General features: G+C 40.1%; 1 protein-coding gene across 3 annotated transcripts in view; it reads right to left on the bottom strand.

Moving 5' to 3' along the window:
- Window positions 1-10,238: 10,238 nt before the first annotated feature.
- LOC134627676 (protein diaphanous homolog 3-like) overlaps window positions 10,239-25,213 on the bottom strand; it is a 168,468-nt gene continuing 153,493 nt past the window's right edge. For all 3 annotated transcript variants that reach the window (XM_063474000.1, XM_063473992.1, XM_063474009.1), the window contains one exon: window positions 10,239-11,673. In XM_063474000.1, the coding sequence (XP_063330070.1) occupies window positions 11,300-11,673 (374 nt within the window). In that variant the 3' untranslated portion in view covers window positions 10,239-11,299. The remainder of the gene's footprint in view (window positions 11,674-25,213) is intronic.

Below are 25,213 nucleotides of genomic sequence, written 5' to 3'. Positions count from 1 at the left end.
GGTGGGGGGAAAAAGGCTGCAGGAGGAAGACAAAGACGTCAGGTACAAGGACGACTTTCAGTACAAAAACCTTTAACGGCTTTAAAAAATCTTTTCCACACAGCAGTACCACAGATACATTGTTAAAATATTAAATACACCACTGATTGTAACTATTTTTTACTTAATCAGAATCTAATTATTCCCTTATTGATTGTTATGATCACACATTGCCTCTCAATTTTAAGTTTGAGTAATTTATTCCGCACTTACTCCCACTTGGGTACCGAGTTTCAAGCCCGCATGGAATACTGATGAAAATTGGATTGATGACCTTCAACTGCATACCAGATGAATGATAATGAGGAATCAGATTTGTGATGGTTGGTCTGTCTTGACGTGACAGTCTCATGTTTCCAGATACCTGTACGCTCCTGACGAATGTGTTTGTGACAGCAAAGCTGACTTCCCTCCCTGAAGCCATTACTTTTCCATGGCACACTAATGAGAGGCTACCCTGTTTGTGGATGAAGCTTCAGTCTTGTGGCATGCCAATACCACTGCCAAGATGACACAGAAGCTAGAGGCAAAACACAGGAACAGGTCAGCTCCTCCTTAAGCTTACCTGACCCTTTCTAAAATGCAGTATATAAATAGTTACATAAACTCATCAGACATTTTCCTTGGTACATCTTGCTAGGACCATGTTGTACCTCTTATTACCTTCAAAACTGCTTTAATTCTTCATGGCGCAGATTCAACAAGGTGCTGGAAACATTCCTCTGAGATTTTGGTCCATATTAATGTGACAGCATCACATGGTTGCTGCAGATCTGTGGGCAGCATATCCACGAAGCAAATCTCCTGTTTCATCACAGCCCAAAGGTGCTCTGTTGGATTGAGATCTGGTGACTGTGGAGGCATTTGGGTATTGTTATGTTAAAGAAACCAGTTTGATTTGAGCTTTGTGGCATGGCACATTATCCTTCTGGAAGCAGGCATCAGAAGATGGGTACACTGTGGTCATAAATGCATGGACACGATCAGTAAAAATACTTATAGACTGTATGTTCATTTGCTTTAAGGTTTGACGTGTTTTGGATTCAGAGATGCTTTTCTGCAAATGTTGGTTGTAACATGTGGTTATTTGAATTATAGCTGCCTTTGTATCAGCTCTATCTATCGCTCTATTCCCATCAGTCTGGCCATTTTCACCCAGAGTACTGCCACTAACTGGATATTTTCTCATTTTCAGGCCATTCTCTGTAAACCCTGGAGATGGTTGTGTGGGAAAATCCAAGTAGATCAGAAGTTTCTGAATTACTCAGACCAGCCAGTCTGACACCAACAACCACACCGAATTCAAAAGTTGCAATTCTTCCCCATCTTTGAACTACAGCAGGTCATCTTGCCCATGTCTATGTGCACAAATGTAATGAGTTACATGAAAAAAAGTGTACCTAAAAAGTGGCTGGTGAGTATATAATCTACAAAAACAGAGAAAAGAGTTGGATTTCTGCAGTGAGAAGGAAGCTGGTGTATGCAAGATATTGCAGACATTGGTCATGGTCATGTGTGTACTCCCTGTAGGTTTCTAATGTTCTTGTCTTGAAGATGAATGTCTCAGAGCTCCTAGTTTGTCTACCTAGGGTTGCTTGGTTTCTATTACTAAGCTATTTAGCATACAGCCTCTCTTTGTCATTGAGTTGTTGGAATATATGTTACTTAAATTAATCCCAACCTCAGGGTTTGAGGACGCTCTATAGCTCTAGTACTAATATCTTTCTGCCTCTTAATTGAAATGTCCGCTTATATCATCAGGTCAACAGAAACAGCTGTTCTGTATTGTTCTTTAGGCACAATGTGCGGATACATGGTTGAAAAAATAAAAGGCAAGTTGACATTTTTCAAAATCTCCAGTGCTTTTGGTAAGTAGTAGAACAACTGAAATTTTACCAGTTTTAAATATCTCTAATTAATCTGCAAGAGGAATGCCTTGAATAAAAGGTAGATACAGTGGGGTGTTTTCGGGCTCCCAATCAAACGGTATTCTTTTGGTTTTTCTTCACAAGTTCCCCCCACTGCTTCATCTGTTCTTTTCTTGTTTTAAGCAATTATTCGCCTTTGCTGCTGTTATGACACACTTAAATGAATAAAACTTTGGTAAACAACAGCAGACTACATTTGGGTGCACGTTTTCACGCCGTCTTGCAACTTTCCCAGTGTTATGATGAGTGTTAACTGTGTGTTAATTTGTGGAAGGCTGCGGTAGCGCTGTAATTACATATCTTTGTTTGTAATGTAAGCCTTATAGAATAGGGAGTTTACTTACATCTGTGATGCACACTGTTTAGTTTTGCTTGCGCGCGCGCGCGCGTGTGTGTATGTGTGTGTGTGTGTGTGTGTGTGTTTCAGACAAGGACAGCAGTTAGCTGAGGTGCAACACCTTTTCTCTCATTAGGCTTACTAAACAGGATAATGATTCCCCCGAGAGTCTCCATCGCTCTGCATGCCCTGTCACTCCCCGCACCACCATCACCATGGTGATCAAAGCCAGATGTGCACACTGCTGTTGCCGCCAACAAAGCACAACTGTACTCTGTGTTTTTACAGTTGTCACTCTGCTCAGTGCCGTAGCCCTTGGGGATTCTGCTGTGCTGCAGCAACGTTAGATAAACCTATAAGCTAACCACAGTTTTTCCCCTGGACTTCCACACTTACACTTTATAGCTGAAAAAACCAACCCAGAAACAAAATCAGCCACGTTTGACAAATGGAAGTAATTTACCGTTCCCTGTCAGTTGACACTGCTTTATTTTTTAGAGCATTTGACACCAAAACCAAAGGGAGCCGCTGCTTCCAGTTGCAAAGGACTTTCGAAACACAACTTGTTTTTCTTCCCTCATCTTTAATCCCTTTGTTGTCTCAACATGTGACTGCCGTTAATTCTGCTTGTTCTCACCAACATTACAGTCTTTATCCATCCCTGCGAGCCAAACTTATTAAACTATCAAGAAATGACCCATAAAGATCCGTCGCTGTTGACAAAAACAACGCCGAACCAAACCTTACTAATTTGTTTTGACTACAGATGAATGAGCATGCAGAACGTTCAGACCGCAGGATGCCATTCAGCTGTTTAGAAGAGAGAATAAATCAGTGCATTGGGACAGATAGCGAGGTATTGAATAACTGGTGGGATATTTTTGCATGACTGCCAAATATGTGCTATTTGTTTGAAAAGTGGCGAGGAATGAATTTGCCATCTTTCATCATTTTTAACAACAACAACAACAAAAAAACACCCCATCAACAAACATCTCTGCGAGACGGAACCACAAAGACAAAGAACTGAAAGAGGGCAGAAAAAAATTTACAACGCTGATCAAAGAATGGCAGACAAGAAACAAAACACAAAACACACCTGCAGAGACAGATGGAGGTAGCCCCAGAAAAGAAAAAGAGAGGGCAACGCAGCGCCGCAAGAAGCGCCGGTAGACAGAAATGAAGGAGGAATAATAAGCAAGGCGGGAAAACAATTTGTTGCCGATTTAAGCTTTTTAACGACAAGCGCTGCGTCGCACGGACACAAACCTGTCGTCAAAGGCAGGCCTGGTTTGATCAATAAACTGGAAAGAACAGCGAGATCCTTGACTTGTCCCCGGTTGACACCATTAGCGTGTTGGTTTACCACCATAACTGTCTCCTCCTGGATCTGTGCCATGCGACAAGGTGACTTGGCTTGAGCTGTCCCATGATTAATCAGGTTCTGCCACAAAGTCATGTGCTCTGATGCGGCAGCGCAGATCACAAGAGGAAAAAGAAAAGAGGAAGCAAATGCTAAAGACACAAAAATCCAGCTCTCAGCAGATCAATTTATTTAACGTTTCGGGTACAGCTCAAGGATCTTTCCTTTAAAAGAGACTGAGGACACTATCAAGAAGAAAGATTCAAACAATGGGCTGGGATTACAGTCCAGCACGTAACTGCTTTAAAACATCCAATTCAATTTCAGCCCTCTGTCACATGTCTGAACAGAAACAATACAATTTAATGTTGATCAATAGCACAGCACACAGGCCTGGCAACAACTCTCATTTCAGCTGTGTAACTGCACCTGAAAGCATGTTCAGATGTATCTGCTGTATGGTTACACGTTGTAACCTGGGTCTCCTTTCTGTCCATCGCTCTGACTTTAAAGCCCAGAGGTGATCATGGCGCTTAAATCATGAAACAGCCTTCCTCAGCCTATCAGGTGGGCTAATTCTTTTGAAAACACATTTTTATAGGTTAGCCTTAAACTTTTCCCCTTTCGGGCCATCGTTTTACAACTAATTGCTTGTGTGGAAGCAATGTCTTGGAATAAACCATATGGTTTGGGTACTTTTCCACTTGTACATTTTCTACTCAACTCCACTCAACTCTGTTTTCAAGGTTTTCCATTAGGTGGTACCAGGTACTTTTTCTTTTATCTGCTTGGCCGGAGTTTAGAGCGAGCTCAGTCCATCTGAAAATGTAAAGTCAATAGACTGCCACCGATTGGCTGGTCATCAGAGCGACTCCTTCACAACAATCCAAACCACCAATTTTGAAACCTGGAAATGAGGGAAATGGCTCCACAAAACCCAACTCCGTGGACCCCGAGTCTGACAAAAAGCCAAAGAGCGAGCAGTATTTACGTCACGATTTCGCCGCTGTTGTGCCGAGCCGAGAAGGCAGTAGCGGAGAAGAGGCTTATGTTCATGGTTTTATTACTCAAACCATGAAGCACTATGTAGCTCTTTGTTTTGAAAAGTGCTATACAAATAAAGTTATTATTATCATGATTATTATTATTATAAGCACACTGTGGCTGAACACTTGCTGTGCAGACCTCGAAAAAAGGGCCAAAACATGTTGGCTAGCTGCATCTGCTAATTATATGTCAAAAAGGTGAAAGAACATCACAGTTTCTCGAGGGTAGCGACAGTTCACAGCGTGCACAATCCGAGCAAAGATGACATTTCAACCAAAACACATTTGGCAAAGCAAACTAATAGCACTTTAACATATTTTCTCGTAGGCTGTGATGGATGGCTACCTCCTTTGTAACCTATTTTTGCAAAGGAGGTTAGGCAGCACGGCGTCACCAGCAGATTGCAACACGATTCTGCCCACTAACCTGAAAATAGAAAGCAATTCTTGCGTTTGGACATTCCACCTTAGATGTGCAAAGGCAGTCATAAATACAGCAGAGTTCTCGGCATTTAACTCTTAAAGAAAAGAAACATGACAAATCCGTTGATCCACTTTGTACAGCCCCCACTCCCCCCCAAATGAAAAGAAATCCTCAGACACATTTTTAACTTCATCTCCTATCAAAGAGGCCCAGATTGCAATCTGCTACACAATATGTTTTGCTCCATTTTATTACCCACATAGATAAACCTCATGGATGGAACACAGGCCTATGAGTAATGAAGGCCCCCTCCACATAACAAGATCCTACCCTCCGTATGCTCTCCGTCTTCTCTCTGTCTGCAGCGGCCATGAGTTTAGCTGGTCATTTTCCTGCTTTTCTTTCAAAGGAACAGACCTGCACAGATGTTGTAACAACACATAATCAGGTTTTAGCACTTGAAAGCAAGAGTAAGTAATTAGAAACACATTTCCTAACTGATAAACACACAGAGTGTGCGTATCACTGGGTACATTGAGTAATATAGCAGTGCAGCAAACAGACATGTTAAATGGACATAGTAACTGAGCACAAAATGCAGGAACTGTCTTTTGTTGGCATCTAGTATTATTGTCCCTGCGCATACTTCTTTTCAGATCAAGTTCTGGCACATTTTTAAGCTCGCTTGCATGCACAGCATGTTTAATATCCACAGATTTCTAATCGTGCTAATTTCAGGGGACTGCAAGTCATTGAGGTCTGCTTTGTTTTCTTGTTCTGCTGTAAAAGCCAGTCTGTTTTCAGGTTCAGTTACTCGACTTAGTCCGTGACATTTGCATCCTCAATTTGTTATTTAGTCCAGTTTCCTCTTCCACTAGCTGCTGCACAGCTCGAAAGCAGAACGTTTCCACCCCCATGATTAAGAGTCAAGGTGTCCTTTCAGCAAATGCTGCTCTTGTGTTTTTTTCTTTCCAAACATACCTTTGCTGATTGTGGACAAATGGCTCAATTTCAGCTTCATCTGTCCACGGCCCAGCTTTCCAAAACGACTCTGCTTTCCCAGATGTTGCTCTGCACACTTTAGTTTTTGACTTTTGTCTTGATGCCACAGGCAAGGTTTCCTTCTGATGACTGTCCCAATGTACACCATACATCAATTCTGCACAGCTGAATGTTGCAGGAAGCCCCTCCCATGCCAGTTCAACCTTCCTGCAGCTCCCATATGCAGTCATATGGGAGGTTTACTTTGCCTCTCAGCCCACCAGACATGCTGTTTTATCTCAAAGTTTTCTTTCAGATCTTCTTTCGACTTCCACAGTTTTCCTTTCCACAATTTCATAATTGCATTTTGAACAGAGGAGATTCAAAGCTGGAAACACTTTGATATCCTCATACATTATAGCTTCATCCCCAAAAACAGAACACTCTTTAAAATGGTCACAAAAACAGAATGCAAATCTCCAAAATCTCATATAACCCTACACCTCACGTGTACCTAGAGTTGACTGAAAGAAAATATATTAATTGTTGAAAATGCAACACTCTTGTCTTCTTTGGAAACCACACTCTTTGAGAGGAGCCTTAACTTCTGAAGATTTGAAAGCAAAATGACTTCTTTCAGTACATAGCCTGCTGTTGGTATTGTCTTGCAAGAATACGTAAAACCTTCCATTTTGCATCAGCTTTGATGCAAAACATCTTTTCCAGCAACCAGGCCACTCCCAAAGAAACACTTGGTTGGCTCCTCTCTTCTTAGCCTGGAAGAAGATCAGATTTAGACTGGCCTAACCTCTGGACAAGTTACCTTCTCCACTCAGTCCATCTTAAATGAGCTCAGGTTTAGAGAAGGAAGCAGTGTTTATGGATCATTATTTTGTGGTTTTCAACAAGTATTTTGAGATTCAGTGTTAATTTCCTTCTTCTTTCATGCACAGATTTCCTCTCTTTTTGAATTCTCTTAATCCTGATGATCTTATTATGATCTGTAGGTAGTTGAAAAGTGGTGATAGGGAATGTTGTTGATGTATTCACCTGCAGAGCAGAAGTCTGCAGGTCAACTAAAAATATTGACTGGTGGTGCATTATACACACCAGCCCTGATTTGTAGGCAATCGTTAATTTCAAGACTTGATGTTGGATCCAGTTGTTAAGAGCCAGGGACTACTGAGTGTTGCCAAAGGCTTGAGGAGTCTAATCACTTCTTATTTAGGCTGACCTACCTTACAATTTAATTAAGGCCTGATAAGTTAATTAACGTCTGAGTATTTCAGATTTGTGTTTGTGCATTAATATATCAATTGAAGCCGAATTTATTAAGAATAAAACAAAAATACACATCGGTTACATCTATTTTAAGAAGCAGAATCACTTGTAAATCAGATTCATGTTTGTAGCAAATTAATTATCTATACTAAGATCATGGCACATCATCTGGAAATATAGAGGAGAACACCCACACACATTCCCGAGATCAAAATAAAAAGCGAGACCCTTAACAAAAAGTATATAACACCAAGATAGATGCAGTTCTCAGTGGAATTGGAAAGAAAAAGGGGTAAAAATACAAATGAATTCTCTACTGAAGCATGCATTTTACAGTAACCTGACACTGAGGTAGCAGGCTATTGCTCTTACATTCTTGCAGAGAACTACAAAAAAAGACCTTGGTTTGATTTTAAACCACTCAGTGAAAAGCATTGTACAGCCAGCTAAAGCTAAATCAAGGCCACTGGTGGAGCTTGGCAAGCACCTGCTTTGCTTTCCCAAATGGCTGATTGCATCACTGGGGAGATGTTTGTCTCTGGCTCTTCTCCAGATGGGGACAGTTGTGCTGCTCACGGTGCTGAAGGTATTCACCAGCTGGCAGGCTACAGCAAACAGACCTTGTCAGATGGTGGGTTAACTGGTCAGCAGATCTCTTTCCCTTCACTTCTCAGTTCTGTCTCTGCTCAGTTTGTTGTGGGACTTTTGATTTAATTTGTGGTGTATTTATGTAGAACCTATTTTTGTTTTAGCATGTTATTATGTAGCCAAATGCCCAGAATGCACTGACTTACATTGTTTTCTGTGTGACTTTATAAGTCTCTCAGTCTTGTTAAGGAATTTTGGTCCCCTCTTCTTTACAAAGATGCTTCAGGTTTACATGCATTTGTTTATGCACAGCTCTCTTAAGGTGTCGCTGCAGAATTTCAGTCAGGTTGACGTCTGGACTTTGACTGAGCCATTTCGACACACTTCATTTTTCAGCCATTCTGCTGTGCCTGAGATCGTTGTCCTCTTGCATGTCCCAATGTCAGACAAGTAAATGGCCTCGCATTGACTCCAGAATACTTTGATGAGCAGAGATCAGGGTGGACATGGTGGATCTACAGGTGACTGTTCCAGAAATCTTGTGGTTTGTTCAGATGAAACTTTGAGATACCTAACCCCAAAAAGATGATTTTGTTCATCTGGCTGTAGCGTTTTCAGTGGGAGAAGCATTTCATCACTCATCTAATTGACTTCTTCAGTCTCAGCTGACTGCAGGCTTCCCCAACGCTATGTCCAGATGAACAGAATCAACTTTTTGGGATTTCCTTACCTGAATGATCGAGCATGCATCAAGACATTTATGAACCTGAGCTGTGCTGCATTTTTTTTTTTTTCTAAAGAAAAAGGGGCTTTTTTCCTGGCAACCCTTCCAAACAAACCACACATGTTCAGCCTTTTTCTAATCATACTGTTATGTACTTTAGCAAGCAAACAGGGGACTGCAGAGTCTGAGATGTAGCGCTCATTTTTTCCCCTCCCACTGAACATTGTAGTCTGACCTTGGTTTGAATGTGCTGGGACGTCCACTCTTGGAAAGACTGGCAACTGTCTTCAACGTTTTCCACTTGTAAATAAATTGTTCTCGTTATAGAATGACTTTTGTTGGCAGTGTCCTTAAAACCCTTGCTAAACTGAAGAGCAGCAACAATTGTTTCTCTAAGAAAACCTCTGATGGCTTTGCTCCAGATGAGCAAACTGCTAAATTTCTGCTTTTATAGAGGTGCTCACACTTGACGATCAGTTACTGTATCCTAGTGCATTTGATTTTTAGCACCTGGGTGCTACTTATCCTGTTGATATGGAAGCAGAAAGGATGTGCTTAGTTCTTTTTACAAACTGCTTCTGAATGTTGTTTTTGTTAAATAAATCCGTCACATGTTGTTTTTCATCTAAAAACGTATTTATCTAATTTAAGACTTGTTACAGACCAGTTTGTTTGTTTTTTTAAATGTCATGGTACCTTAAGAATAAAAGATTTTTTTTTTCATATAACTATCCATTCGTCCATTCACTTCTACAAGGACACTGCTTACTGTAGCCTCATCATTTTGTACTCTGTCTGACCAAGGCAATACATTTTAGAAAAAAAATCTAACATTAATGGAAATCTGATAAAGAAAAATACATTTGACATTTTTGCCATTCGTAGGCCAGTAACACCACTGTACATCTAAAAGAGCCACGTAATGCTTTGAATATTTCCTCCCAGGTGGACACTGGCCTGTATAAGGTAGGACTGTGGTGGCCGCACGCTTTGTGCAAACTACATTCACACTTGATAAACTCAACAATTGCAGTCGTATGTTTTGGGCTGTGTGTAGAATATGTGTCCAGACTACAAGGACATTGGCAGGATAGCAAAGTAGACTTACAGAGAAATTGTACAGGTAGGTACAAGAAAAACACAAGAACAAACAGAAAATGCTTGGATGAATGATTACTTTGGCTAGGTATGTTCTGAGCCTTTGAAGCTATAATGGTCTCACCAAGGCTTTGGTTAGGCTATGTGCGCCTTCTAATAAAGACAGTTAAAACTGGGAAGTTTATAGAGCATTTTGTCCTGCTATATTAATTTAGGATGGACAAACAACTTTCTGCATTTATGTTGATTACAACCAAAAATGTAAAAAAAAAACCAAAAAACAAAACTATTTAAATAAAATAAAAAATAAAATACAACAATAACAGCCACATAGGCAATGACAGCATGCCAAAATAATAATATAAATTATAAAACAAAATAAATAAAAAAACACATTTATTTACTTTTTTTTTATTGCAAATATGTCTACAAAAATTAGGAATACAGGTAGAGATATAACAAGTATGGTTAAGTAAGTTCAGTTGCAATGCAGAAGAAAAAAAAAAAACACATTCTGGTGCTTTGTGCCATATTTTGGATCAAAGTTTGTTCCCTTTTCTGAAGACTTACATTCACTAGAAAATACACAGAGACCAAAAAACAGTCCAGTACCACCAAACTCTAGCAAACTCTAATATTAGAACCTGTGGAAGCGCAATCGTGGCATAACTCGTAAGTATTAATACATTTATAAACACAGAGACAGACCATTAACACATAGGGAGTGGAAACAAAAAGAACTTATAAAGAACAGAAAGAAAGAAAGGAAAACATAAAAAAAATAAAACCCAAAAGTTATACAAATAAATGTAAGTTTGAAACTTTGAATTGTACTTGACTAATGTCATACATAAATACAGACAGGACAAGACATATGATAAAGATGTAAAAATGCAAATGCGATTAAAGTTTGTTTTTAAACATTTTTTATGGTTTACAAAAAAAGTGCTTAGCAACATTGCATCTGCAGCTTTCAGAGGAAAAGCTGTTATATTCTGATTCTTTGGAATTTATAAATGTTAATGGCGGCGCACAGAGGAGGATCAGATAAAGACGGCAGAATCTATTTGGGTGCATTTTCATTTTTGAACTATAATGTAATCAACTAATACGCTTCAGTATTCCTAATGAATCACAATCAGAATTTTTCAAGAAATAACCTCTGAGGACATTGGGCAGGCCAAAGTGCGATCAGCTTTCTGTGCTCCATCTGCCAGAAAATGATTTTTTTTTGTACCACTGAGCCTTAAAAACATGGTCCATGAATTCATTACCGTTTCTACATAAATGCATTGCAATTATTTAGTTGCCCAGCTATTTATTTACATTTCCTCTTGTTAACAAAGCTTTTGATTATGACCTTTAAGGTTATAATCAGAGTATATTTAAATGTGTGGGCAGAAACGTACTATATGCTGCACATAAAAAAAAAAAAAAAATATATATATATATATATATTTTTTTTTTCTTTCAAATATAAGAAATGACCCTCACAAGGCTCTTAGTTTGGCGAGGAGTGCCTCTACATCTGACTCTCCATTGGTGCCACAGCTGCTCACTGTGGGACTAAAGGAGGATGACTGGAAGGCTGGAGTTCCCGCGCTCCCTGTGCCAACCTCCATCTCTTTTTCGGTCGCTTTAACTCTCTCCACCACCCTCTCTCTGTCCGGCCCATAGCCGTGACCCGCCACGTTCCTGTAACCGCGGCCCGACTCTGAACCCACAGCAGCTTTGGCTCTGGCTGCAGATGGATGGCTCTCAGACTCGTTATGGGCCTCCCGGGCAGAGGGAGCTTTCACCGCCGCTGAACTCGCATTTATATTCTGCCGAGAGCGAGACCTTTGTAAAGGTGCCTTGTTGTTTTCTGCGAGTGAAAAACAGAGACAAAGCAGTGAGCACAACTATGAGAATGAGGGAGAAGAGGGTGATGCGTGACTGACACGTTAAATGAATGGGAGCAAGGAGGTTAATCAGATTACAGATTAAATTACAAGCAAGCCACAGAGAAGCGGCAAAAGCAGGCGAGCAATGAGAAAATAGAAAGTCAGGCGATGCAGCGAAACACGAAATGATGAAATAAAAGAAGTTAGGAAGTAATAAAAACAGTTTAGTAAACAATTACGCATGCAAAACAAATTACATACATACACAAGAGGTCGCACTGCTAGTCTGTTAGAATCGACATACTCTCACTGATGAGACTGAAGTTTCTGCAGTAGACTCTGGCACAAAGCCAGCTCAGCATGATGAAATGGATATGGCTGATCAACCACAACAGAAACTCAATAACATTGTATGCTGCCCTTTTTCCCAATCTCCTAGTCTCCCCCCCTTGCATGACACCCTCCCACCCAGCTTCACCTCCCCTGATTCTACCATCATCATCCATTCTCCTTCCTCTGCTCTTCATCTCGGCTCTCTGCTCCGGCACTTGTCCTCTTCATCTTTCTTATTCCTTAAAACACATTCCCAGGCAGACAGTGAAACAGAGCAACGCCCAGATGCCAAGATCAGACCTACGTTCTGAATTATAATCCCTCTGAGTAGATCTTAGACTTCATCATCAGTATGTGCGCGCTGGAAGGAGAGGGCAAATCCATATTCATGTGACCTTGAGCGTGAGGCTGAGAGGAGTGGCGCGAGGAAAGACACCGCCGCATTTAAAGTTTCCTGAGCCTGAAATGTCTGGCAAACAGGAGTCAAACACAGCAGAGCAGAACAGAGCGACCCGCTCTGTCAGCCAATCGGTAATGAGTTTGGAGCGTGGCCAGTCAGTCATGACAGTGTGTTTTATGGGCCGAGCTGACGAATGACAAGGAACGTCCCTGAACACAACCTCTGACAAATAAATAAGGATAAAGGGAGGAAAGAGAGCAGACAAGAAGGAAGCGACTGCAATATTAAGGAAAGAAAGTCAACGTTCGCACTCGCGCACACAAACACACGCTGTTACGTTCACAACAAACCTGTTAGGCAAACAAGAGGCAGTGGGTGACTTTAAAAGGAGGAACTGAGTAGAGTGTTTCGCCTTGCTTGCTGTGATTGAACATTTAACACAGCTGAAAATGCAAGTCTCCTCTCATTATCTGACCCTTTTTGCGCCATCTTCCTGTTGTAGCAGTCAAACTTGCAACAGATGACAATTATTTCCCACTGCTGATCCTTTTTGCTCCACAATTTCCCAATCATGCCCTGTTTCTCTGTCCTCCCCCTAAAAAGTGCATCAGCTACACCCACCCTGTCTATTTCTCTCTACTTAGCGATGCCCCCCTCTTTTAAGGAAATGCTTGTTTCCCTTAAAAGCGGCTCTCACAGATTCAGAGCTGATGCTGGGAAAGTGATCAGTTCTGTAATAAACTATTTGCATTTTGATATCTTGTTTACACTTTAGCTTAATCTCAAATTGAGGCCGTTTCTGTCACGAAAAGCAACACGGATGGGATTATTATCACACGTCGAGTGTGACGAAATGTCAATCTTTGAATTTACATTCATTTTAACATGTATTAGCATTTAATTATTTTCAGCTCTGCATGGAGCCTAAATTACTTATGAAAACCACATACTGACTGGAGTACAAAATGCTGTTTCGATACATATACATTTACACTTCAAAAAGAAATGAAGAAACCCCACACTTGAATAAGACCTCTTATCCAAAAGTGCATTTCTCTTCTCCCTAACAGGGCCTTGGCCTTTAGTGGTGAACATGATCAAAGTGCTGGCAAGTTCAGTTTCTTCTCAGTCTGCCTGCCTGTGACACCTCGCTGCCCCTTCCTTTGAAGCCTCGCTAGCTTCTCAACATATGCCTTCATCTAAGCTGTAAAACACGTCTGAGAGATGTAAAATATGTCTCATCTTCCAGGTAGCACTCCTTTAACCAACAACTGACAAAGGCTGTACAGGAGAACTAGTCAAGCAGAATTCGAAATCGCTGCTCTGGATCGTCAAGGAATTCAAAGACAAAACTGTCGTCTTTTATTGAACACATGCCTGTGATGGTAGAGGTGTGAATTTATCCTTCTCCCACCATCAAATATGGATTAGCTACGTGATGTGCAATTAGATATAAAAGATGGTTAGTGTACTTTAGTACGCAACATACTCAGGATAAATGCCACATCATTATAAGAGGTCTCGACTGAACTTTGGTGCTAAGTGACACTGATCTAAGTGATATTACTGCAATACATGATTAGATTCTGATCTGCTGCCTCAGGAGCCACAAAAGGCTTCATAAAGCTTTTTCCACCCCGATCACGTACGAGGACACACTTTGATAAAAATGCTTCTGTTACTTCAACACAGTTACATCCATGTCGGTACATTGTTACAGCAAACCCTTCCAAAACCCTGTTTGGTTTCTTCATGCAAACCTCCCCAGAAATGTAAATACACGTCACCATCGACGCAGCCTGCACAGGAATAAATACCCCATCAGCTTTTGCGACCTATGCATGATGTGTCGTAGGCTCTATGTTGATATTATAATTCAGGCGTTAGTATTTCTGAGCTATGCACTTTTTCCTAAATCTTGGCCACTGGGCATTTTTTTAGGGTGGAACATTAGAGAAGTAGGGAGAGAGCAGCGAGGAATGGCACTGAGAAAATGGTCCAGGGCAGACTCGAACACAGGCCCTCTCAACCTTTCAGCGCCCGCTCACCTGCTACTGGGCATTATTTACCTCAGTTTTAAAATCCAGCTCTTCGAACACTAAATAGTTACATGTCCTTGTAAGTAAAAAGCTTCTTTCTTCAGTTATTGTCTTTGACCAGGAGCCATTGCAAGCCAGCAGCATTTTTACTGTGTGGTTTTTGTGAAATAATAAGCTGGTGAATGCCACTTTTAAGCTAAAAAGTGAAACGGTGTGTTGTCTGGTACTTACACAGAACTTTTCTATTTCTACTAAGCACTTTCCTCTGTAATGACTGAACTGTGAAGCCACGGTGGCGGTTTCCAACACCTTTGACGTCACTGATGGAGGCAGAACATATTAAACCAATGTTTGATCTTGGGTTTTGGCCTGTGTATTGATAGAGCACCAATACAGCAGCCCATACTTAGAAGTTCATCTTCACACCTTAATGTCAAACTACTTTGTTAGAAAGCTTTCACAGTGAAATATAATAAAAGAGCAGGAGAGGTATTCTTTTCTTCCACTGGCAAACGGCAACACAAAAGAAAGCACATTTCCTTATAAAAGATCATTTGCTGCGTTTATGTTCGGTGCTGATGCAGGTAAGCATTTATTCACTTCTTTCCTGCTTCTGGATTGTCGACATTTGAAAAAGAAGGTAGGAGCAACACTGAGGCTTCTGAGACAGAAAGTGAAGTCTGGGCTGCAGCAGTGCTCACCTGTCTTTCACTTTTTCGCACTGTTAAAGCTAAACTGACACCATTGTGGTAATAAACTCATCAACATCAAGAGGTGTTAAGAGAATGGAGCAAAACTGAACATATGAGAAAGCCTGAAGAGTGGTATTTTCCAGAGTGTCAACCATAAACACAGCGCTAAACCAGCAGTCTATCACAGTCCTCAGTCCGACGCCGTCCTTTAGTCTGCTTGAAGGCAGAACAGAGAAGAAAAACTGTTCAAAAATGACAATAAAAGAGCTGGCAGACTGAGTGTGTTGTGCCTTTTCGCTCTCGGCTTTGCTGTAAAATGTGTCTTTAAACTGTGAGTCTCAGAGCCCAAAGCCTTTTTTCCCAGCTACTGACACTGGTTCTGTTTCAGCATAAGACAAGCAAAATCTCAAACGAAACAGACTAATCGCTGCTCTGAATCATTTGAAAATATCACTGGGAATTTCAAGATGGAACCATGGTGGTTTATTACATGTCTGATAGGATGGCATTTTGTAGAAATGTAAAAGGCCCTGTCCAATAGAGGAAACAGAGATTTTTTTTTCTCCATCTGCAAATAGCTGCAGAGAGGAATTCACATTTTTCTCTTGTCAGATCATTTGGTCCATTTGCATTTGCCACTTCAAATACAGATGCAGATGAGCCTTTCCTCTCATCTCTCACTCCCTCCCTGTCTCTCCACTCTTATGAAGTTTGCTGTATTTGATCACTTTAAGAAGAGAGCAGTCATGCAGACTTAGAAAAATACAGATAGTGAAGTGACTTTTTCTCTCCACGGAGTGACTGACACAACAAGTTGAAGTTAGCAAGATCAAATACACACTTCTTTACCCGTCATAAATCAAAACATGGCTAGATGGCTTGTTTTTTGTTTTTTTCCACCCTTTCCATTTAAATCTAAATCCTTGCATTTGGGGCCACTTTATGGCGTATGACTTTGGTTACATAATCAAACAAAAGCACATTTTTTCCCCAAAAAACATTTTGTATAAATACTACTAATAATTTGTCATTGTTGATTTTAATTATTATATATGCTTGTGATTGTCTAACATTATTGGCTAGGCTCACATCTTTTGTGTGTACTCCTTTTACATTGCCATTGGTTCCTCTTGCTGACCTGTAGTTGTCTAATATGTTGCTGTATTTACTGTGTTTTCCACTGCTATTGTACTCGGGTTACTTTCCACCTCCGTGTCAACAAGAAATCTCTGATCTTTTTTGCATTGCTGAAGCAACCAACCGTCTGTGTCCTGTTTACACTGGTCATGTAATGCAAGTTTACTTGAAGATTATTTCCGAATGCTTGCTAAAATGCTCATCTATATCCAAACAAATTTAGCTTTAAAATAAAAACATTTGAATATGTGGATATATAGCCTCAGTGTCGTAAGAGCAGCCACAATGAACTGAAAGTGACCAGCTCTGTTTTATCTATTGAAAATTTCCATCGAAGAGATGAGAGACAAAAGCAGAATTAGGCATATCACTTGGAAATCAAATGGTTAAAATGCACTGGTGGCTTTACTTTCAGTCCTACAATGAAACATGACTGACTTTTGTGTTGCAGATTCTTTGTACAGTACAGCAGAGTAAAGTCTAGCACAGGGTAGTGTAGTATATAGTTGGTGTCCATGCAGCCAGCCCATCCGCCCAGCATTTTATGGCTGAGGGGTTAAAACATCAGATTTTTTGAGCAGTTATAAATTATCTCCTCAACAGCAGTGAGATCAGTTTGTCACTGTTATTGTAGCCATGTTCTGCTGTCATGTGTTTATAACAACATAAGAACAGAAATCATCTCAGTGTGTCAAAATGTTTCTTAGAACAATATTTCCTCATTCAGAACAGAGACAGATACTCAATTTTTCAGTTTCCGTATATAGTCTAGTTATACTAGGATGTGAGATTACTGTGTCAGAACATGATAAAAACTGTATTAGAAATTAAATACTTATAATTTATGCCATCTGAATTAAAAAAAATAAATAAATACCGGTAGTCGCCAGTGCTACCTCTCAGCTTCCTGAAAGTAGGATCTTTAGGTAGCAAAAGTCACTTGGAAACACAATTTTGAGAACACATAATTACCAATTCACTAACATAACTTAACCCACCCTCCTGCTTATTTTATATCTTGTGCTAGGTGTTCAAGATTTTAACTATACTGTTAACTGTAACTGACATATTTACTTGTGCATGCAAGAGCTTAAAAAGGAAATGAGTGTGACTTTTGTTTTGCTTTTTTTTACTAGGCCTAAAAGGGAAAAAAGCTTTGCTTTCTTTGGTCCTGTGAGTTTTAGACCTACCAGTCAATTAAAAACAGTTTTCAATTCCCTGTCTGCCTCTGCAACAACTATGTCATCAGAAGCATTATTAAGCCTTAATGTATAAATGCTATCTAAATCACAATGTATTTGTACCAGAATTGTCATGACAGCATAGATAATCAAACAATGATTTTACATAATTACCTGTTATTTATGAAAGCTCTATTTCAATACACTTCTTATTTGTAATTTGAAGACCAAAAAAGAATTATACACTTAAGTCTATGTACCATGGGAGTCAGTCCTTTGAACCTTATCATCATTTTGACTGCAGTAATACTGGCAGAATATTCCCGCCTGTGTTTACATAGAAAGCAAAAGACTGTAAATGAAACAAAGCGTGGAAAATCTTTTAACATTTCTGCTATCAAATTCTGTCCCGGCATGAAACTCCATACAATTACAACAATCTGGCAGCAGAATGGTTTTTATCATTATGAAAATTCCCTGAATACAAATTGAGAAAAAGCTCTGAATGCCATTTTGTTAAAAGGCTGAAACACTGGCTGTAGTATAGCATATTACACTGTGCCATTAAGAAATCTGCAAAAATAAATAAATAAATTGTATCAAGGCTGCCAAATTCCAAAGTGTCAGATTGCCAGCAGATACAGCTAAGCTATCCACATGAGAAGCCTATATGATATCCTTCCCGGGTAAGAACACCTATGGCAAAGTGTAAGAAGTCCTACTGACCTCCTTCTTGAGCTCTTTTGTTCTCAAAATCTTAAGTAAATTTAAGTAAATGGAGGTCAAGGTCAGCAAAACACAACCTCATCCAAGATTTTAAGTAGATCCACCTATGGTATCACTTTGAAAATCCTGTGTCGTCTTGTTCTCATGTTATTGTGCTCACAAAGCTGGATGTCGATGCCACCATGCTAGCTTGCTAAAGATATCCACTACTATCTCTACAAATTGATCTCTAGTACTAGCAGTCATTGTTCAATATTTCACATCACTAACCAAAATGGCTAAAGGCTAGTTAGCCGCTAGCTGATTTGTTTGTGCAACTGTCAGTATGCTTCCTCTTTGCAAATATGATTCATTGTGGGAAAATTCCCTCCTCCTGTAAGTCATTTTTAAATTGTTCTGTGTGGATTAACCAGTCATTCATGGTGGAACTGGTAACACTGAACAAAACTTGTGCAGAACTTTTCAGACATATTCAGTGTATATAACAGAAGATGAGACTAGGTGTGTGTTTTGCTGCATCTCTGCTAGCAATCAGCACACTTGAGGTATAAAAGCAGAGTTGCTATGACTCATAGTACAAATAAAACAAATTCAGAAAAGCAAAACTGATTGAATGGAGGAAAAGGGGTGAAAAACCTGGCTCACAAAATAACCCTTCTTACTTTGTTCGTACTCTAATGGACAGTTGTACATTACCACTTAGGAATACAAATGGTATAAAAAGAAAGAAAAATCCCCTTACCATTTTATCTGTGAGGATGGGATTGTGCTCACTGTACTCTAGAAGGCTATGACTTTGCACATACACAATGAGATGTGCCAAGGAGAGCTACATTTAAGAGTCGTATGGTGAAACAAATGTGAGTCATGTGCCAAAGTCCCCCAGCCAGTCTTTTAAAGGGTAAAAGCAAGAAGACAGCTTGTTAGCTTGGGTGTATTAGGCTGACTCTAATTAAAGATCATTACTTGGCAAAGCACCAGTCACTGAAGGTTAGTCCCTTGTTTGTTTGTTGTAGTTAGCTGCACATGTGCAGACTGTACTGTCTAGCTTTTTCTGACACAGCAGACAGGATTAAAAATGAGGACAGGCAACAAGCAATGAGAGGAGAGTGAAAGGAGAACAAAAGTGGGAGAAATGAGATGATGAGGGAGAGGATGACAAGGTGGACAGACTAAACAGCCTCAAGACAGTGGTGTGATTTGGGGGCAATGACTGTAATTTGGACTAGACTCAAATAGAGCACAAAAACTGAGGGAGCTACGTGAAAGAAGAGAAAATAGAGGACATGCAGAGATGGGAATGTTGAAAGAGCACTATAACAGTCCCTATGGGTAATCCAAAAACCATCACTGACATAGGTAACTGAGGCCTTTCCGGCTCTAACGCATATATAAATGTTTTCCTTTGTTAAGCATTGATTCTGCTCCCCTCTTTTTCTCCTCCTTCTCTCCCACATTAACAACCTCAAATATATTTGTTTAATTACAGAAGAACATGATTCAGTTCCACAGTTTTAGTGGAAATGAGACATAATTTGGAAGATAAATATGTGCCAGTATGTACTCGTGATACAATTTTATTTATTTATTTATCAATACATTTTTTTTGGCTGAGCCTACAGTTCACTGAGGAGCTGCAGCCAAATAGTGCTTGTTATAATTTGTTGTTAAAAAATGTGGTTCGAGATCTGGTAGTAGGATTTATTATTTGAATTTATTATAAATGAAATGATTAATGATTTAATAAAGATGAAATGATCAACAGACTAATTGATGAGTAAAAGAATTATTAGCTGCAGCCCCAGGGACATGTATTACATCTTACTAGGGCTGTCAGAAGCACATATTTTGATTTAGTGACAGTAATGATCAGTCCAAAAAGAAAACAGCATTGGCCCTTTTTATAATTACCACTTTGATACAGTTAATTTGTAAAGGCTCAAAGCTAATTTTAGAAAACATTATGCCCTTTCAATAGAGCTGGCACAAGTGGAGAGAGTTTACATTGTGTATAGTAGTGGATCAAAAATCTCACGGTTCGGATCGGATCATGGTTTTAAAGTCACGGATCGGATCAATTTTCGGATCAGCAAAAAAAAAGAAAAAAAGACAAAATTTTAACATTTACTTATTTAAGTATTTTTTGCCTATTAAAAACATTCAACTCAAGACTCATTCCACGCAATTATATAAAAACAAATTAAGGTGCAATATAGGGCAGTACAGGGCTTTGTATCTACCACTCCGCTGTGATATGAGCTGTCACGGTCACGTAGCTTTCCGTTGACCTGGAAGTCCACCCATTTGTAGTTGGGCAACAGAAGATGCCTGGGACAGTTCAGCCATAACTTTAAACTTTTCCTGCTCATACATGCCTGGGTACAATCTTGTCACTGAAGTGAACGCGCAACGGGATATCATAGCGTGGCTCAAGCACGTTCATCATAGTTTAAACCCCTTGTTTTGCACAACGGAATACGGCCTCCCGTCTGCAGCTAAACACCTCAGTAGCTTTTGTAATAGCTTTAGCCCAGTCGGATTGGGCAGCAAACTCCTCTGCTCCTCCACTTGGACCGCTAGCGCTGGCCACAACTATCGCTTGACAGACCCACCACGCGCACCATACACATACTTTTTTCCCTTCTTTTTCGAATCTTCGGATCACGTGTGTGCCGAACCGTGGAGTGGGATCGGTTCGGATTACGGATCAACCGTGATCCGTTGCACCACTAGTGTATAGTATCTGGGAGATAAAAACTGTCATTATAGCGAAAATATTACTGATCAGTATGGGCGTCTATGGTCACAGTAAGTGGAGCCTGAATATCTGGCTCCAAAGAAAGAGAGGGGACAGTCCCTTGACATTTATAGGTCACCCTCTATGACCGCATTCTTGTAAGCATTTATTTATTTATTTTTAAACTGGACAGGCAGTGGGATTTGCACTACCATAGATGTGTACATAAGAGACACACTCCTATGGAGATGTCAGTACATTTCCCCTGCAGTGCATAAGCAAATATGACATATTGAAATCAAGACTACGAGACAAGTGAAGGAGGAGTTTGTAGCTGCGTAAAATCAGAAAGGGTGATGCGGAGATGTGAAAGGGCTGTGGCTGAATGTCCCTGAAGTCCCCTGCCCCTCAGTGTGAACCTTCAGCCACTGTGAGCTGCAGCCAAGCATGGCATTACGTTAGCACGCATTGGTGCATCTAACAATGCCCCAAAAGTGAGCCCGGTTCCCTGCTACTAGTATGGCTAACCTACACACACTCTACTTGAGAAAAAAAATATAACAAATAATACAGGGCCTCTCTTTGATCGATAGCTTCACTATCAAACGCAAGCAATATGACATTTTCAAAGCAGTCAATAACACTGTTGTCACTAATGTATTCATATCTGCCTTTTCAAAAAAAACAAACAACAACAACAAAAACCAAAAAACAGCTTGATAGCCAATGAAAATCAATGTAAACGCAAAAATATGGCCAATTAAAAGCCACATCCAATTTCGAATGCTGTGCAGTGAACAGCATTATGAGAAAATGTGGTTTAACCCTATAGGTCACAATTTTGGGGGCTGCAAAACAAGCGGACTTCTTTTAAAAAGATGTCAGGCAATAATTTGAATTTTTCCAAGATTTTGTGAACAACTGTGATGTGATTTTGTACTGCACATGACACAAGCCTACGAACAGCAGGACTCAGTAAAAATTGGTTACCTCGCCGAGAAGTTGGAGGTGTGAAGTCTATCGCCTGCAGCTCTTCGTCTAAGAGGTCGCAGTGACTGTTCTTACTAGTCCCATGACGCTCTGCAATATTTCAAACTGATATGCTGCCTAAAAAATGCAGAAAATATCCACTATATTGTTTTGTAGATGCAGATGAATGTATGATAATGCTAAGTGCTAAGCTCGGTAACAAAAACACATATATACAGCATTTGTTAAGTCATGATCTTGACATTTATTTAAATAGAAGTCAGAGATTGACATTTTAAATTAATGTTTATCAGTTTTAGAAATATCATCTTCCAGAAATATGAACTTGTAAATTACCCATGCAAATCTTATATCTTTGTAGGATGCAAAACAAGCCGTTTACTAAAGGCCATGATCAGCAATTTGCAATAAATGGGTAGAAAAAAGAAAAAGCATACAATTATTCATAATATAAACAAATCTGTCCACCTGTATTATAAATAGAAAATACACCTGGCAGATGGTTGTAGCAACCGGAGCTTTTACTCCTGCTTTACACTAATTATATCTACACGCAGGGTAATAGACTGCGAATGTTTCCTCATACAGGGACAGCATCACTTCCTGGGGCCCTGCTCTTCTCTCACTGCGTTTCCCACACAGCAAGAGAAAAGTAGACATCAGACACAAACACCGAAAGACAGCCTGACAGGCACACATCACTGCATAGAAGCAAACACAAGCGCACACATGCACAGTCCTTTTCCAATAAGCACAGGCTATTTCACAGGTGTACGGACAGTGTACGCTGCTGCATCTGGCATGAATTAAACATGCCTTGGTTTCAGGCTCAGCTACCTGTTGTTGTTGTTTGTGCGGTTACTGCTGGTAAATATCCCCAGCGGTCGTAGTCTAATGCATATGTATTTCCCTTCAGTGACTTCACACTAACTAAGGGTTTCTATCAGCCGCATTCTCCGGCAGTGTACACCTGTCACACTGGGAAAGGAAAATATTGATCCTTCACACATCCCCAGACACGAAGCTGAAACACACTTGCAAATGCATCCTTAGACTCAAAGACAGATAGAACAACACTTTTCTGTTTGCTTTGAATCAATTGGTTATACAGAAAGTAAAATTACATTAAATCATTGACTGAGAAGAATTTTCCATCATAGGAAGAGCAAAAGTGACGGACTCCTTCTTGTTGTACACATTGCAGAGGATTATAGAGAACACAGCTGATCATTTGCGAAAGGCTTCTGTATCCATAAGACAGATTTGCAGAGAACACATATTCTGCTGTATTTTTTTCAGTGTCACAGAATGAGATATTAACAGCCACATTCAGATTCTTCACTACTGCCGGTGTGTGGACAACACAGACGTGTTGTTTTTCTTTTGTTAAAGTACATCTATTATGCTGTTCCTTATTTTCTATCATACATAAACTGTTATGGTGGTGGATACTTATGTTGCCCAAGCAACATTTTCTATTCTAGTCTCCTCACACGTCATAGAAAAGGGATATCCTTTATATTCTCATCACAGGCACACAGCTTGGGCTGTGAGCACTGCAGCCCCACCCACCTGCCGTTTGCAAGGGGCAGCAAATAAGAAAGAGGCTGTTTTAAAGGAAGGATGGCCCAAAAGGGAAACAAGCTAAAATGGTTGGTTTTGCACAGAAAATGAACTGAGGTGCTGCACCAAGGTCACGTACAAAACAAACGGGAATTATTTAACACTATGAATCATACAAAGTTTTCTATAATTCACAGCAAATAGTAAAAAAAAAAGGTTTATATTAACTCATATGAGGTATCAAGCATTGCTTTGTTAACAGTATCAAAGCAGCCAGGCCCTATATACAAGTGGTCATTTAACAACACCACTTCATCTGGGTAACATTATTCATTCACATCCATTATTCCAGCACAAGAGCTGATTAAATATTTCAACCTTCAACAGAGGACTTCCATTCTTCGTCTGTTTTGTATTCAACTAAGGTGTTTCTTTTTTGCCATTGTTTCTTACTGCCAGCTGAAGAGTTGTGTTTAACACTCAGGCTGACTCTGACAGCTCTCAATATGCAGGGCCAGTCCTGCCAAACAGACTTATGAATTCCAAACAGCCTGGAGTCATGCTCCATATTTCATTGAAGTTGAATATTTAAAAAGATCAACCCACTCAAAACCCTATAAAACCTATCGTTCTGGGGCCTTGTGTCCTAAAAATAAAATCGCATCTGCCATATCGCATTACAGACAGCCACATCAGCCTCCATCTCTTAACCATTTCCCTCTCTGTGTTCCTCCCTCTCTCTCTGACAAAACCCATCTGGTAACCAGCCTGTCTCCATCAACACAGGTTTCGCTCTTTCAAACAACTGTACACTTCTTCCCGCCTCCTTTATCTCATTCGCTTCCCTTTTCTTCCTTGCTGTCTAGAAATCACATTTTTGTTTCTTTGTTGGCGCTGCAACTCTCACCCCTTAACTGTCCTTCAACCTCATCTCTTCTTAGAGAATCACATAGACCACCAGGCAGGAAAAAAAACGTTTTCCGTGTCCTTCCTACTGCAATGGAACTGGTTTGTTACTTCAAAAAGTGAACAAAAACATGACATTTGTCAAAACGCAGCAAAATTAGCTGAGACACACTGCGATAGAGCCTGTCTGACAGCACAGCTTCACACAGATCAAGGTGGTCCAGACTGTAACTAATGGGGAAAAAATCAACAACTCAAATTATGAGAAAAGTGTAGTGTGTTTCACTCCCACAATGCCCATTGCAGCCCTATATTTGCTTTGTCTGGCTGTAAAACAAAGATAACATATTTAAGCGTTAATTTATCTTGATATTTGATATAATGTCATGAGCATAATGCACCATAACATTCATCTGCCTCACGGCTGTGGTCAGCAAGCAAAACATAACATGTTTATATCAGAGTGCTTAGCGCAAATGTCACCAGTGATTGATTAAACATGGTCAAACTAAACCAAATACAAGGAGCTGCATGACTTACACTGACTGACGTCAAGTCTATTATGTTCTTCAGTCATTAGTCTTGTTAGATTTCCACCCTTCAAACAGTAATTTCACTTTGGTGTCCAAAAACAAAACCGCCCAGCTGTCGTAGGGCAAAAGGCAAAGCACACGCTGGAAATGCCTCTACAGACAGACAACTGCACAGTCTCATGCACATCCAATTTAGCTTCACCAGTTAACCTAATTATGCATGTCTTTGCACTGTGGGAAGCCAGACTAGTCGGATAGAAGCACACGCCACATAGAAAGGCCCC

This window comes from Pelmatolapia mariae, linkage group LG1, assembly GCF_036321145.2.
Source record: "Pelmatolapia mariae isolate MD_Pm_ZW linkage group LG1, Pm_UMD_F_2, whole genome shotgun sequence".
Lineage (NCBI taxonomy): Eukaryota > Metazoa > Chordata > Actinopteri > Cichliformes > Cichlidae > Pelmatolapia > Pelmatolapia mariae.
This window is presented reverse-complemented; position numbering and strand designations above follow the sequence as displayed.